Source organism: Crotalus tigris, unplaced genomic scaffold, assembly GCF_016545835.1.
Source record: "Crotalus tigris isolate CLP2741 ecotype Arizona unplaced genomic scaffold, ASM1654583v1 scf7180000024342.5246164, whole genome shotgun sequence".
NCBI classification, from domain to species: domain Eukaryota; kingdom Metazoa; phylum Chordata; class Lepidosauria; order Squamata; family Viperidae; genus Crotalus; species Crotalus tigris.
In genome coordinates, this window is record NW_024100512.1 from 4,121,025 (window position 1) to 4,138,396 (window position 17,372).

Consider the following 17,372-nt stretch of genomic DNA (forward strand, 5'->3'; position numbering starts at 1 on the left):
ATCATCAATTATGTTTTAACAATTTACTTAGAATAATATAATGTTACTTTAAGACTGATGGCATCTCTTCTGGTGAGATAAATGGCTAATAAATTTGACTGACAAACAAATAAACACACAAAATCTTACTGCTATGTTTTCAATGTCATCTCCCAAATGATAGATAGTAACAAAAGGCATTTCAGTTGCTCAGTGCTTAAAAGATTTCCTTGTTTGCTAAAATATAAAATAAAAACAAAATGATAGTCTTCCTAATTCAAGTCCTAATTCAAGAATTCATCATGTTCCACCCTGATATTATTTTTATTGTGTGCCATCAAATCAGTTTTGACTGTTAACAACTACATAGATATTCTCCATGGCGATCTGTCACTCCCGATGATATACTCATGGCCACAGTAACTGAGTCCATACTGGTCTTCTCTGCCCCTTCACCTTTCCCAGCAAGAGAGACTTCTTCTAAAGAACTGGGCCTTCACACCTTGTGTCCAAAGTAGTGTTGGAAGAAAAGTCTTCATCATGGTTCAGTCCAAGCCGGGGATAAACAACATGGTGACTGCTTTAGAAAGAAGTTTGCAGTTTATTGAAGAGAAGAGCCAGACAGAAAGATGGTTCTGGCAGGAAAGAGAGAGAAAAAAGGGCTGAGCACATGTAGGGAATGGGTTTTTATACCCTCTGGAGCAGTGGTTCTCAACCTGTGGGTCGGGACCCCATTTGGGGTCGAACGACCATTTCACGGGGGTTGCCAAACAATGCAGTCTGTCATTTTTTCCCCTTTTCCTTAGCAGTGCTACTCCCTTTTATTCTATTGGCTTTTAAAAGCCAATAGAATAGATTCTCTTGAATAGAGTCTAATTCTATTGGCTTTCAAAAGCCAATAGGAATTGTCCAGGCTGTCTCTGCCCTTCTGAGCCCGCCAAAAGTCCCATTCTGCAAACGGTGCTGCACCAGTTAAGTAGTCCTCGACTTACGACCAGTTGGGGGTCGCGGCATTAAAAAGGTTGAGAACCACTGCTCTGGAGCCTTTTGTTTTGAGTTGTTTCCTGTTCCTGTGGCATGAACTTTGACCTGAGTCTGAATGTGCTTTTCTGGTATTCTGATGGTGATGGGTTAATCCTATTATGATCCAAAGGTCATCCTGCTTCCCTGGTGCTAGGGCTAATGGCTCTTAGAGTTTGGGTGATGTATGCAGATTTTAGGTATCTTTGTCTTCTTAATCTCCTAGCTTCAACCTTCCTGGTGGTTTATGTTCTTTTCTTTACATTGATAAGGCATTGAAATGAGGCAGGAGTAACAACAGATGCTTCTTTATTTTAGCTTTAACAGAATAACACAAAATGGCGCTGATCCCTTTTATACCTTGTGCAGGGAACAGCGTCAGCCAATAAATGCAACGTATTTTCCCGCTCTGCGCATGCTCAATAGGCTGGAGACAGCCTGTCTGGCCCGGGCAGGCCACATGGTCTGCCCAGGTCTCACTGCAGCTTCCTGCACCTGCTCTGTCAATCACAGGCCCAGGACATAACAGTTTACATCTGCACTTGTACAGAGCTGGCTTCTGCTTGGGGGGGGGGGAGACCTGGGGCTATCAAGGAAAACTGGGCATGCTTTTCTGCCTCATCAAGATCCTTTGAGGAAATATATTTTCTTGCCCTTTTGATATTTCCTTCTCTGGGGACTGATTTCCCACAGTAGGATAATTTGAGCCTGATCATTTGTGGCTTACGTGAGAATTCTGGATTGATTTGTTTCATAAACCATGTGGAGTTTTTTCTTGGATGTTGACATTATTACACAAAACACATTCCTGCTCCTTGAACGAAATATGATTTTGTAGCTAGCTTGCATAAATTAGCTAGCTTGGATAACTTAACATTTCTGCATGAATAAAAATGTGTTTATATTACCGCAATATATACTAAATCGAAGTTCCCCAATGTTTCCAGCTTTGTGGACTGGCAGGGGGGAGAGGGGATGGGTTCACGCAAGCAACCAAAAATCGCATGTGCAAAGCTCCATTTGACAAGTGGCATGCACCCGCGCCTGCCACTCACTTAAATGGAGCGTGCGTGCTTGCTCACTGCTCGCTCAAGTGAGGATGTGTATGTACGTGCGCGCTCCCCAGCCATTTCTGTAGCTCAGTTGCAAACCCCTCACAGCCCACTAGTGGGCCATAGCCCATAGGTTGAGGACCCCTGAACTAAACTACAAAGGCCATTCTGTGGGCTGTAGACATTGTATGTAAACAACAGGGAATTAAGGAAAAAAAACTCCACAGTTAAAATATGTTTTATTGCACCAAAGTTATCTTTTACATAGGGAAAAAGAAAAAAAAATATTTTGCAAAAAAGAGAATGAGGTGCTAGTTTGATTAGGATCCTAATATGAGAAGTAGGGAATTCTAGCTCAAGACCAAAATTCATACTAGAATTCTTCTCCTCCTGTCATTCACATTTACTATTTTTGATGGGGAATATACACTGGCACTAGCAATTTCAGTAGGTATTTGGTAATTCCAATGGCAACAAGGTTGGAAGCAAAAGTTTAGGACTTTCTTACATTTTTGAGTAGCAAGTATAGGAAATCAGAAGAATAGAATAGAATAGAATAGAATAGAATAGAATAGAATAGAATAGAATAGAATAGAATAGAATAGAAGTAGAGTAGAGTAGAGTAGAGTAGAGTAGAATCATTCTTTATTGGCCAAATGTGATTGGAGACACAAGGAATTTGTCTCCTGTGCATAAGCTCTCAGAGTACAAACAACAAAGTAATATAATCATAAGATACCAATAGCAGAAGAAAGTAGAAAAGATGAGAAGGATAATAGTAACACAGTCATATAACATGTATAAATATCCTCAGACATAAGAGAGTATTGTGGGAATTAAGTGTTCAGCAGAGTGATGGCACAGGGAAAAAACTGTCTTGGAAAAAACTGAAATCAGAAGAATGGTAGAGACAAAACAGCAACACTCCCTTGTTCCAATACATGCTCCCAACCCATCCCACCACTTGTGCTAGCTAGCAATAGCATTAGCAATAGTATTTAGATGTAATATACTGCCCCATAGTTCTTTACAGCACTCTCTTGGCGGGTTACAATATAAGCATTATTTAAAAGCCGTGGTGGCACAGTGTTTAGAATGCAGTATGGCAGGCTAATTCTGCTGATTGCCAGCAGTTTGGCAGTTCGATTCTCACCGGCTCAAGGTTGATTCAGCCTTCCATCCTTCCAAGGTCAGTAAAATGAGGACCCAAATTGTTGGGGCAATATGTTGACTCTGTAAGCTGCTTAGAGAGGGCTGTAAAGCACTGTGAAGGGGCATATAAGTCTAAGTGCTATTGCTACATATTACTCCCAACAATCTGGGTCCTCATTTTACTGACCTTGGAAGGATGGAAGTCTGAGTCAACCTTGAGCTCATCAAGATAGAACTTCAGGCTGTGGGCACAGTTTACCTGCAATACTGCATTCTAACCATTGTGCCACCCCGGCTCCTTCTACATATCAAAGAAAATGTGAGGGTGCAAGGGCAAACTTTGCCTAAGAATTGCCACTTTAACCTTATTTCTTCCACTGTTCCGGGGTTTGAAAGGTAGAAAGGTCCAACTGTGAACAGGGTAGGGCAGCTTGGCATCCTTCCGAAGGTTGGGGTTTTCATTGCTATCAGCCTTAGCCAGCATTATCAAAGATAAGAGAGTTGGTGTTTTTCTAAAAGTCAGTATAGTGATCAGGTACCCGGGCAATTGATTGTTTTGGAACCAGAGAATGAATTTTAAGCTGTATTACAGGCAAACAGAGTTAAAGCATAACATAAAAAGCATACATACCAAGCAAAATGCCACCCAAATCTCTTATAAGCTGCCAGGAGCTCCTTAATAACGACAGCAGAGCTACCCCATGGGTGGCCAGTTTCCACAGCACCTAATGCTAGATTCTGTGCAGAAACTCCCCACTGACAACCCCACAATTTGTAGCAAAACCTGGCATCATAGCTTCATGATCCTGCTATGCAAGACCTGACCTTAAATGGTTGGCATGTGATTCTGGGATGGGAATTAAAAGTCTGATATTTCATAATGAGAAAAACTTTGAAACTACATTAAGATTCCCTTCCCTTCTCCTTTGTTTAGCAAGCAAGAGTGAAAAACAAGCAGGATAGTTCAGAATGAGCTCTAAACTGCTAGACTTCTCTTAATATGAAGGAAAAATCAAAATCTGCCACTAACTCCTCGCGATAACAATGGTCACCCGCATTGCCACAACATTTGGGAGTGATGTCAAGACACGGTGTCCATGGAGGCTTGAAAAAAAAATATGATTTAAATCTTTGAGTTTTGGGGTTCTGTGGCCATGTTCCATGGCCACAAAAGTTCTTTAAAGGGGGCCTGTGGTGAATAAAAAGTTGAGAACCACTGGTCTGCATTCTTTCAAGTGGTAGGAGAGGATGTTATCCTTGAGTAAATTTGCCCCTGGATTGTTCTACTTCAAACTTCAATAAGGGGATTCATAAGACTAAATGTTTTTTCAGTATAATAGCGATGGGGGAAAATTCACACTGCCATCTCAAAGGGAGAAATGTTCTGTGTTAATCTTCTCCTAACATGCTACAATTTTCTAAGTTGATACTTATTGGCATGTTAATGGTAGCTGGGAGCCAAACTCAGCAGCTTACTAAGAGAATATTCCACTTTTTTCCCAGCGGACTGTATTAATCTGGCAACTTTCCAGAAATGATCATTTTAGGACAGGAAAGTGGTTCATATATTATTCCAGAGTGATGCTCATTCTCAAGTGTGCATACATATATAAAAGTAGCCGAAGCACCACACATTCATTGAGTCCCTAAAATAAGATCATAGTCCATATTTTTTTTTTTTTTTTTTTTTTTTATTAAAAGTTTTATAAATTTTACAAAAAAAAACAAGAACAATACAGAACAAAAAACAACATATACAAAAGAAAAAAAAATTAAACAATACATATAAAAAAAACCCCCCACCCCACACCCCTCCCAAAAACCCTCCCTTCCCCCCCCTGAGCTTCCCAGAGCAGAATATAGGCTTAAGAAATAATAATAATAAAAAAAAAAAAATAAAAATAAAAATTAAATTAAAAACTTTATATTTATATATATAAAAAAGATATCTATAATATATATAAAAATAAAACTTATGAAAAAGCTATATAATATTTTTGTATACCCAATCTAAATTGTATAAATTTTATCCATTTGTCCCAGATAGCAAAAAACTTCTCTTGCGTTTGTTGCTTTAAGAAAGCCGAAATCTTTGCCATTTCTGCCAGATAAGCTACTTTAAAAAACCATTCCTGCAATGTAGGCAAAGATTCCTTCTTCCAATATTGTCCAATTAACAGCCTCGCGGCTGTGATCAAGTTTAACATCAATACAACCTCCTTTGTATCACAATCTGTAACAATACCTAACAAAAATAATTGCGGAGTAAATTTTACCCTCCTTCTAAAAATTCTCTGGATATTCCACCATATTTTGATCCAAAATGCTTTTATCTCTCTACATGACCACCAAATATGATAATAGGAAGCCTCCTTATAACCACATCTCCAACATTTAGGTTGCACGTCAGGGTACATATAAGACATTTTTTGTGGATCAAGGTGCCATCTATAAAACATTTTATAAAAATTCTCCCTTAGATTCTGTGCTTGAGTAAATTTGACATTTCTCACCCAAATAGTTTCCCAGGTGTCCAATGAAACTGGCTCACCAAAGTTCTGCGCCCATCTAATCATACAATCTTTAATTAGTTCCGTTTCTGAGTCCAATTCAACTAAAACCCCATAAATTCTCTTAATGTGGGTTTGTCTTTGATCCCTCAGTTGCTTAATAAGATTTTCATCTTCTCTAAGAAAACCCACCTTACAATCCATCTTCCATCTATCTAGTAGTTGCCTATATTGGAACCAAGAATAAGTAAAATTTTCTTGTGCTAATTCTTCCCGTGATTTTAATTGCCAGTTTTGTCCATCCCATTTAAGTAACTGTCTATAAGACACCATATCCATTTTAACCCCTCTTTTTATTCCTTCTATCGCATGCCAAGGTATAGCCCATAATGGTACTTTAAAATCACTTTTATAATATTTTCTCCAAATCCTAAGTAAAGAAATTCTTAAAATATGAGATTTAAAAGCCCAATCTATTTTTTTATTAAATATTAAATAGGCATGCCACCCATAAAGTAAATCCCATCCCTATCATAGTCCATATTATAATACACAATCATTTTTAAAAATTGTCAAAACGCCACAAGAATGCCTATTATTCATGCAATTAATTTTATTCAAGTTTTGCCAAGCCAGTATGCATATGGTTTGCATATTTCACTGCTCATTTTTTACACCATGGAAACAGAAGTGTGTGATAATATCCATATTAATGAGCAATGTGACTGATACTTATACAAAATTTTAATTTAAAAACTCGTCATTATTGTTATGGTCACTCAGAATGTAACTTTACATAAATATTCCCACTCCATACTTTCTGGACCTCTTTCTTTCCAGCATGGAAATCATGCTTCGTTTTTCTTCTACAAATTGAAAAATCAGTCATGGGGGCAGCCACAAGAACTCAACCCTCTAAGATGCACTCTGATTTCTACTGGAACCAACTATGCTGAGGGCAAGGGTAACAAAGGTAATCTAATAGCTGAGTATTGCTTTAAAAAAAATGACCCAATATTTTGCCTACCATTTATCCAAAAAAACAGGAAGGACAAATAGAAAAAGCCATAGCATATTAGCCAAAGAATGAATAGAATTTTAAGTCAGTGAACCTGTGGCTCAGATTTGTGGTTCAAACATGCCACCCCATCTATGCCTCACACGTGCACCCCATTTGTGGACCCCAAGAGAGATAGGCTGAAATTTCCTGACTCTTGCTAGACTTTGGGGCAAGCTGAGGGTGGACTGAAAGGGCAGAAAGGGTGCCTTAGGAGCTGCCAAGAGAGCAATCGCCAAGCAGAGCTGGAAAGATTTCCTGTCTCCTCTAAGCTGCTGCCAGTCATCAAGAGCTCAGTGGACCAGTGAGCTGGATCAGAATAATGGAGCTTCCTTGTTCCATGAATAGCAGGAGCCTTGATCAAATGTCAAAGGGCATCTCAATGCCATTCTCTTTCCTTGGGAACTCTGAGAAGGGTTGAGATTTCTGACAGAATTAGTCATCAGAATTATTTGGGGAGGATAATGGTCTATGATCATAATATGATCATAATAAAGATTTGATCGATCAAGGTGAGTGTGGATTGTCGCAAGAGCACCAGTCAGTGGAAGGGAGGAAAAGGGGCATTAGAATAATATCTGAAGGATGGTGAAGAAGATGCATTGAAAGTAGTACAGCATGAAGGCTTACTGAGTACTGGAGAGATCAAACTGGCCTATGAGAAAGACCAAATGAAGAACAGAAAAGAGGCATGGCCAGTTCAGAAAAAAAACTAGATAAGAACAAGACCAGGCAATGGCTAAGAGCAGTAAAGTTGAAGAGACAGAGGGGCTAATTCTGGCTGCCCAAGACCAGCCCTTAAGAACAAATGCATATACAGCCTGAATTGAGAAAACAACAGACAGTAAATGCTGCTTTTGCAAAGAAACCTCGGCCTATTCGCAACCGGGTCGTGGGCTGGCACACACATGTGCACACGCAGTTCGACTCACACAAGCGGCGAGCCAGCCCACACTCACAGCTTGACTCACATGAACGGCGGGCTGGAAAATGAAGAAGCTAAGTGCTCTGGAGCCTTAGAATTCAGGCAAACAAGCAACAATGGTGCAGTGCAACATCTGCAAGAAATGCTATTTGCCTACAAGCAAGAATTGATGGGACCCCAAAATAGACAAAATAATAGAAAATGAAGAAGCTAAGTGCTCTGGAACCTTAGAATTCAGGCAAACAAGCACCTGACACATTACTCCCTAGACCAGGGGTAGGCAACCTTGGCTCTTTTATGACTCGTGGACTTCAACTCCCAGAATTCCTGAGCCAGCATGGCTCAGCTTGGAAACCTCTCTCTTTCCCCTCAGCATGGCTGGCTCAAGAATTCTGGGAGTTGAAGTCCACGAGTCATAAAAGAGCCAAGGTTGTCTACCCCTGCCCTAGACTTAAGAATTGTTGATATGAAAGATTAAAAGGTCTGGATATTGGATGTTGTAGTACCTGGATTCAGCAGAGCAAAACAGAAAGAACTGGAGAAAATCACATAATACAAAGATTTGCAAATAGAAGGACAATAGCAAAGAGAGCAAAGATAACACCTCTAGCAATAGGCATCTTGGGTGCAATCCCAAAATTTATTCTAAGGACATAACTAGCATTGCATCTTTTAAAAAAATGACCAGCATCTTGAAGTGAGGCTGGAAAGAAACTGGGAACTCTGATGTTGAACAAATGTCAGTAAAAATGTCTGCATGATCTGTGTTATTTTGTATTGATTAAGTGAGTTTATTGTTCAGAGCAAAGCAGGGATGTGTGTTACTTGCACCAAATACTATATACTTTTCATTTCCTTTTTGTTTTTTCAATAGGAAATATACATGACAACCACACATGGACTGATCCTAGGAGTTTATTGTATTACATTCTATGTAATATCCTGATTTGAAGTTAGTTAATTAACTTGTTCCCAAGAGACACATAATCAAATGTCATTTGGTGGGTTATTTTCAGCAAAATGGCTCAGTGGTGTCATGCCACCTTATGTCACGCTGTATCCCTCTGCAAAGGAAATCTGAAATGTCAGTTTTCTGAGAAAAACAAGATTGCCAGAGAGTAATGATAGAAGGGAATAATAAAATAGTTGGCTGGCCTCCCACACAGCTTGTATTTCTTCCCGCTTATATTTTATTAATTTTATCATAGTTTGGCCCTTGCAATTTAGATCGGAGTGATTTTTAAAAAGCCACCTTTTGGCTTTTTTTTTTTTTTTTAAAAAAAAGAACCAACAGCCCCAAAGTAGTTTATCAAATTAAAAAAAAAAAACAGAAAGTGTTTCTTAACAAAAGGGTAATCATATCTTTAAAAAAAATAACAAAAGGTTTTTAGAACAATAAAATTGTCTCTGTTCAAGAGACTTTTGTTTTTCTCTGTCCCCCTCTCTGTGTCAGAAATTTAGATATAATAATAATAATAATAATAATAATAATAATAATAATAATAATAATAATAATAATAATTTAAAAAATTGGAAGGGACCTTGGAGGCCATCTAGTCCAACCCCTGTGCAGGCAGGAAACCCTATACCATTTCTGACAAATGGCTGTCCAGTCTCTTCTTAAAAACTTCCAGTGTTGGAGTATTCACCGCTTCTGGAGGCAGGTTGTTCCACTGGCTAATTGTTCTAACTGTCAGGAAGTTTCTCCTTAGTTCTAGGTTGCTTCTTTCTTTGATTAGTTTCCACCCGGTGCTTCTCGTCCTGCCCTCAGGCGCTTTGGAGAATAGCTTGACTCCCTCTTCTTTGTGGCAGCCCCTGAGATATTGGAAGACTGCTATCATGTCCCCCCTCGTCCTTCTCTTCATTAAACTAGACATACCCAATTCCAGCAGCCGTTCCTTATATGCTTTAGCCTCTAATCATCTTTGTTGCTCTTCTCTGTACTCTTTCTAGACTCTCAACATCTTTTTTACATCGTGGTGACCAAAACTGGATGCAGTATTCCACGTGTGGCCTTACCAAGGCATTGTAAAGTGGTATTAACACTTCACGTGATCTTGATTCTATCCCTCTGTTAACGCAGCCCAGCACTGTGTTGGCTTTTTTGGCAGCTGCAACACACTGCTGGCTCATATTTAAGTGATTTTCAAGTCTTCAACATAGGGGCCTCAAACATTTATGGTACAAAAAGAAGCCTCAATTAAACTTTTTCAGGAATGTTTCACAACATTCCTATGTTTTAAAAATAAATTTCTTGGGTGCAAAGATTCATTTAATTTCCTTCCATATAAGACCTGAAATGATAAATGTGCTTTATGTGTTATCTTCAGTATAGACTAGAATATACTTTTGTTCAGTATCTTTTGGCTGAGATGTTTAGTAAAGATACCACATGTCTAAAAATATTATATAAAGTCCCTTTGAGCCATTATATTCCAAGGCTGGGCTAGGCCCTTGTGCTTTGTCATATCACTTGATGTCTGTTTTTCATGTTCAGCAACTGTCCACTTATAAGCTAAAATAGGCTCAGAATGTCTGCGCTTTTAGCACAAACATATAATAATGTCTACACATTTTTCCTGCTGGAAGGAGATTTTCTACAAGTTTTTTAAAAGCAGCATTTCTTCTTAACGGTTATATGGTAGAAACACCATTACCAATAGGATGAAATTCATAGACTGTATTGCACCATGATGTTTTTCCATGAAATTCAACAGAAGCCCATCAGAAGCCAAGGAAACTGCGAATTGTGGAAGTAAGAAGTGAGCATTCTCACCCATACCTCTTGGCAGTATTGTAAGTAAATAAGTACAAGAACAGTAGAATGATTCCACCTCAGGAGAATTTCTCAAAAATTCTCCTGTGGACATTTTCTTAATCAAATTCTCTTTCATCAAACTGAGTAACAGAAGATAGGAAAACAAAGAAACAAGAGAATTTAACTGCCTGCCATTTAGCTACTCTAACCTTTATCAAACGTTATCCAACTAATAAGCTATTACATGTTATAAAGATAAGATTTGGAGATCTGGATAAATCAATATTCATGTGTTACTTAATGTTTGACCCTTTTATGGCCTTAATTTTAGGATTCACTTTGGTACTTGACTAGAATAAAATTGCATCAAACAGGTTAATAGCTGAAAAAAGCTTCTTCTGCACTCACCCACTAACCACATGTCCTCCCATCTTCACCTCCCCACCACACATATGCTGAGCCTCTCCATGAATGTTGGCTGGGAACTAAAGAATTATGGGTGCCAGGTCATCTGGGGAATGCCAAGTTGGGAAAGACTGAGCAAAATAAATGGAGAGGGAAAAAAAAAACAGCCCTCTTCTCAGAGAAATGAACTGGGCCTTGTCCAGAACTTCCCAAGATATTAGGGTCAGCATTTTTTTTTTAATTATCATATTACACGATAATCCTAACCCATATGACATTGATTTCCAGGATTCTTCTGATTTAAAATGAAACTTTCTTGGAACACATGATGCCTGATAAGTCCACAGGGAGTTAAAATGCTGCAAAAATTGATAATACTATTTGGGAGATGAGATGTCTGTAAATGTCATCATCGCAGGGTGTCAAGTGCAGGAATTTCACTTTTGTAAGTACAGTTGTGGGAGGAAAAGTCTTCTTTTTAACCATAAGACACAATGTCCAAAGGAACAGCTCCAGATAACCATCACCTAGCAACCATCTGTACTGACATGCAATAACCTTCAGGAAACCATGCAGAAAAACAAAGCCTTTTTGTGCAGAAATCTGTAAGAGGACAGGTTGGGACTGTTTCTTAATTCAGATGCCAAGCTAAAGCCTAAACTAAATAACTTTTGGAAAACTGGATCTTGATGCGAAAATCATCCCATTAATTGATGCCCAAGACTAAAGAGCCCTAGAGTATCTCATTTCCTCTAACACGTTTACAATGGAATTATGTGATATATACAGGCCAACTCATTCACTCCTCATGATACCTATATTGGCAAGAATAGCCCCAGATACTTGATTGAATTAGATGTAAAAAAGGCTTTAGTTATACAGGGACAGACTATTTGCAGTCATCTTCTTTTTCAATGTGGCATTAAGCCTGTTTAGTATGACTCTTTACTTTAGACTGCTGACCTGTTTTCCAGATATTTGGCAGATCAAATCACATTTGTTTCACACTAGCCATTATTTGGACAGGGCTAATAAGATGACTAAGACAACAACATAAAAAGTCATCCGTGGAGTCTCCAGAACAATTCTCAATAGCAATAGCCAAACCTTTGAGCTGAATCCACACTCCACTTGACTTCTTTGTGCAGCCATTATGTGACTGTGTGATTGGACTCAAGATGTGGTTAATACTTCTTTTGGAGAAGATGTGGTACCAACCATTTGCTTGATGCACTTTCTGCTGAAGAAGCCCTGCCTTGGCCCAACCACATTAGACAGTTTTCTGCTGACCTACAATCTCTTCTTTGAGCAGGTTGTAGGGGCAGAATTCGGAAGATGACAGTGAAGCACAGATTCCTACATAAAAGTAGATTATCTGGATTCCTTTCAGATCTGGAAAAGAGACTGAAACAGCACTGGTCACTAATGGATGACTTTCGTGGCCCCTAGATGGGACACATCCTATTAAGTCCAGTCCTATTAAACCTCTCAGCAATATTTGATACCACCAACAATTAAGGCAATGGTAAAACCATCACTGAGTGAAATGGTACTGCCATCCTCCTCAAAAGTGGCAATGGTGTAACTCCTTTCACCATTTGACTCAAATATGCCTCCATTCTTCCATTTTGAATTTGGCTAGATTTTTGCTATACGGTGCCTGTTTTCATGGCCACATATTCTCCAATTGTAGCTATTGTATTTTCTGTTGTATTAATCCGTGTTACAGAGCGGTACTTGTATTTATAATTGGAATTGCCTATAAGATCTCCAAAATTGAGTGAGTGAGTGAGTGAGTGAATGAGTGAAAGAGTGAGAGAAAGTGAGTGAGTGAATGTATCTTCTGAATCTCCTGCAAAGGTTGAGATTGGGAGACACTATTTTATGATAGTTCCACTCTTTCTTGACTGAGCATTTCCAATCAATAGTTAACGGCGAAAAACAGCAAACTTCTGGTTTCTTTATTGTGAATTCTATAGGACTCAGCTCTTTCCCCCCTCCCCTTGTGTGATTTAATGCTCAGACTTCGGAATGCTCATTGCTTTAAAAATTGTTGCTCTCATTGTTGGTCTAAGAATTCACTGTCATCTTCATGCAATTTAGCTTCAGCAGTACACGAAACTGTTAGGTGATATTATTCATTGATTGGGGTGAGGTATTATCAATATGCTGATGATACCCAATTATACATTGTCACTGTGAGCTCAGCTGGAGATGTACTGGGGGTCTTTATTGATGTCTGGAGGCTATGAAACTAAGATTGGGTACAATTCTTACATAATTATTTTGGCTTGATCTTGGCTCCTCCTGATTCTGGATGGGATCATCCTACCCCAGAAGGAGGTCTGTAAATGGGGAGGGGTTCCTCTCAGATTTATGGCCCTAATTCCTCAAGAGGTGGAAGCAACAGGCAAGCTGGTGCACTAGCTGTAGCCCTAGGAACAGCAAGACCTGACAACAGTAACAGTAACACATGTCCCTTTATCATCTCAAGGATAGACTTGCAGTCATCTTTGAAGACCATCTAGAAACTAGAAGTGGCCAGAAATGCAATTGCTGGGGAATGAGAGATGCCTTATCAGAATAATACCTTCCTTTCAGCAGTTGCACTGGTTGTACAACATAAGGCTGAAGCTCATACCATCACAAGAGAAAAATGGTATTCAAGTTGTAAAATAACTTGTAAGCTTTAGAACATGGGTCTTTAAACTTGGCAACTTTAAGACTTACGGACTTCAACTCCCAGAATTCCTCAGTGAGCCAGGACTGGCTGAGGAATTCTGGGAGTTGAAGTCCATAAGTCTTAAAGTTGCCAAGTTTGAAGACCACTGCTTTAGAAAATCATTAGGAATTGAAATACGTGATAAATTGAATTCATGGCCTTTTCTCTCTCCCACTCTTTTCCCTAGAAAGAATACTCTCCTCAGTCCAATGGTCACCAGAAAAATAGAAAACATCTTACCAGTCACAAAGGTGAGTCTCTGAGGTAATACAAATCCTAATGAGGAAGACTATAACAATATTCAGGCTGAAATTCTTGCATAATGTTGGGTTCTGGCAGCAGAGAAATATGAGATACAAATAAATATTTCCCCCAGATCTCTCCCAAGGAAGAATCATATTCTATTCTCTTTTCCTCTGAATGTCAATCAATCTTAAGTAGTTGCACAACCTTTCATTGAAGATTCCATTCATTCCATCTATTAGTTTTGATATTTTGTGGGGTCCTTGGTGCTCTCTGAGCTCTGTTGTTTTCTTGCAAATGTTTCATTACCCAACTAGGTAACATCATCAGTGTTAGAAGAGAGAGGCGTTTCTTCTCATTTTAGATACTAGTGGCTTGCCATGTCAGTGCTGGTGGGAATGGTCTTGGTCAGTGGTCTTCAAACTTGGCTCTTTTATGACTTGTGGACTTCAACTCCCAGAATTCCTCAGCCAGCTTGCCTGACAGGAATTCTGGGAGTTGAAGTCCACAAGTCATAAAAGGGCCAGGTTTGAAGACCCCTGTTCTTGGTGGTTCGTTCATTAAGGTGTTGTTTACTGTTAGTTTGCATGGCTGTGTTGATGGTTCCTTGACTGGAGTATTGTTTACTTTTTGATTGTTCTTCGGGTGTTAATCTATATTCACCTGGGTGTTGATTGCTGCTGAAGAGGTATTTTGGTCTTTTTGTTTCCCTTTTGGCTTTTTGATTGCCTCTTAAAGTTATATATTTTGCTAAGCATTAGTGGCATATGATAAGATCAGCTCTGCTTTTGATCCTACATACTTTGATTCAAAGTATGATGCAACTCACTTAACAACCACCTTGCTTAACAACAGAAATTTTGCTCCCAGTTGTGGTTGTAAGTCAAGGACTAAATTGCATTGACTCCCAGTTCATTTCCAGTCCCCATTAAAAGGGCTGACATTGATATTAATAACCCTTGGAAATCACAGTTTCCAAAGAAGTGTTTCTTCTCCTACAATGAAATATTGATTGGCTTGTTTATTTATGGATTGCCCCATCTTGTCCATTCAATGGACTAATTGGGAAAATAAGAACCCATTATTCCTAATTGTCTATTAGATCAGAATGTACATTGCTCATGATATATGATTTGTGCAAATGACACAATTGCACACACAAATTAGCCCAGGATACAGAATAGAATACAGAATACAATATAACAGAGTTGGAAGGGACATTGTAGGTCATCTAGTCCAACCCCCTGCTCCAGCAGGAGACCCTATACCAGGGGTTGGCAACCTTAAACACTCAAAGTGCCACTTGGACTGGTTTCCCAGAGAAAAGAAAACACTGGGAGCCGCAAAACTTGTGCGTGCACGCGTGCGCATGAGGGGGGAGGGAGCTTGATTGAAGAGTTTAATTAAAAAGAAATAGAGGTTGCTCTGCATGAGCTCTCTCTCTCTCCCTCCCTCTCCCTCTCTTTGTCTTCCTCCCTCTCTCCCCCCCCCTTCTGTCTCTCCCTCTCTCCAATCTTCTGCTCTCCTGGCAAGCTGGCTTCACACTTTTCTCCGACAAGCTGACACACATTCTTATTGGGCTGGCTCTCTCCTGCCCTTGGTCTGCCAGTCCTCTTCCCCCACTCAGTGAGAGAGAGGGGGGGAGCACAAGTCTCTCCCTCCCTCCCTCCCTCCCTCTCTCTCTCTCTCTCTCTCTCTCTCTCTCTCTCTCCAAATGGCAGAGGACGCAGGAGAAGGCTCATGCAGCTCCGGAGCCGCACGTGGCCAACCTGTACCCTACACCATTTCTGTCAAGTGGCTGTTCTTAAAAACCTCCAGTGATGAAGCACCCACAACTTCTGAAGGCAAGCTGTTCCATTGGTTGATTGTTCTCATTGCCAGAAAATTTCTCCTTATTTCTAGGTTGAATCTCTCCTTGATTAATTTCCATCCATTGTTCTTTGTCTGGCCTTCGGGTGCTTTGGAAAATAGGTTGTCCCTCTCCTATCTGGGATAGCCCCTCAAATATTGGAACATTGTTATCATGTCACCCTGTGCAGACCATACCTAGAATACTGCATCCAATTTAGGTTACCACACTATATAAAAAAATTGGTGAGTCTCTAGAAAGAGTGCAGAGGCCTGGAGGCTACATATGAAGAATGGTTGCAAGAACTGGGCATATCTCCTCTCTTCACTAGATATGCCCAGTTCTTGCAACCATTCTTCATATGTAGCCTCCAGGCCTCTAATCATCTTTGTTGCTCTTCTCTGCACTCTTTCTAGAGACTCACCAATTTTTTTATATAGTGTGGTAACCTAAATTGGATGCAGTATTCTAGGTATGGTCTTACTAAGAGTGGTATTAATACCTCACATGATCTTGATTCAATCCTTCTGTTAATGCAGTTTAGGATTGCATTGGCTTTTTTGGCTGCTGCTGTACTCTGCTGGCTCATTTTTAACTGATTGTCCACCAGGACTCCCAAGATCCCTCTCACAGTTATTGCTATTAAACCAGGTTTCACCTAATCTGTACGTGTACTTTTGGTTATTCTTGCCTAAGTGTAAGACTTTACTTTTCGCTACTTTGAATTTCATTTTATTAGCTAGGGCCCAATGTTCAAGTCTGTCAAGATCCATCTGGATCTTGAGCCTATCATCTAGGGCAGGGGTCTTCAAACTTGGCCGTTTTATGACTTGTGGACTTCAACTCCCAGAATTCCTCAGCCAGCATGCCTGGCTGAGGAATTCTGGGCATTGAAGTCTTCTACAAGTCATAAAAGGGCCAAGTTTGAAGACTTCTGATCTAGGATGTTGGCTATTCCTGCCTGCTTGGTATCACCTGCAAATTTGATAATTTCCCCTTCTATTCCCTCATCTAAGTCATTTATGAAGATATTGAAGAGTACTGGGTCTAAGACAGAACTTTGTGGTACCCCACTGCTTACTTCCCTCCATATAGAACAGGAGTGTCAAACTGCTGGCCCGCGGGCCAGACATGTCATCCGGAAGCCGTGCCCACCCCATTGCCGGCAATAGCAAAGCCAGCCCGATATGTTGCACAACGTCAAGTGACATCGTGAGTTTGACATGTCTGATATAGATGTTGTAGCATTAAGGACTACTGTTGAGTATGGCTTGTCAGTCAATTACAAATCCATCTGGTGGTGATGCCATCTCTCCCATGTTTTTCTTGCTTACCAAGAAGTAGGTTGTGGCTTTACTTTGGCGAATGCCTTACTGAAGTCCAAGTATACTATGTCCAGAGCATTTCACTGGTCTACTAATTTAGTCACTTTGTCAAAAAATGAAATAAGATTGGTTTGGTATGATCTGTTTTTAACAAACCTGTGCTGGCTTCTAGTTATAACTTTATTTGTTTCTAGATGTTCATAGGTCTGTCTTTTGATTATTTTTTCCAGTATCTTCCCAGGCATTGATGTTAGGCTGATTGGTCTGTAGTTCCCTGGGTCTTCCTGTTGTTTTTTCCCCCTTTTTTGAAGATGGGAACCACATCAGCTCTTTTCCAATCCTCAGTAGTTCCCCAGTGCTCCAAGCCAAATAGCA

At 39.7% G+C, this 17,372-nt stretch overlaps 1 protein-coding gene across 1 annotated transcript in view; it reads left to right on the top strand.

Moving 5' to 3' along the window:
* Positions 1-17,372, top strand: part of FAM107A (family with sequence similarity 107 member A) — a 67,427-nt gene that overhangs the window by 16,196 nt on the left and 33,859 nt on the right. Inside the window, exon 2 of the mRNA XM_039326611.1 lies at positions 13,768-13,831. Within this exon, the coding sequence (XP_039182545.1) occupies positions 13,768-13,831 (64 nt within the window). The remainder of the gene's footprint in view (positions 1-13,767; positions 13,832-17,372) is intronic.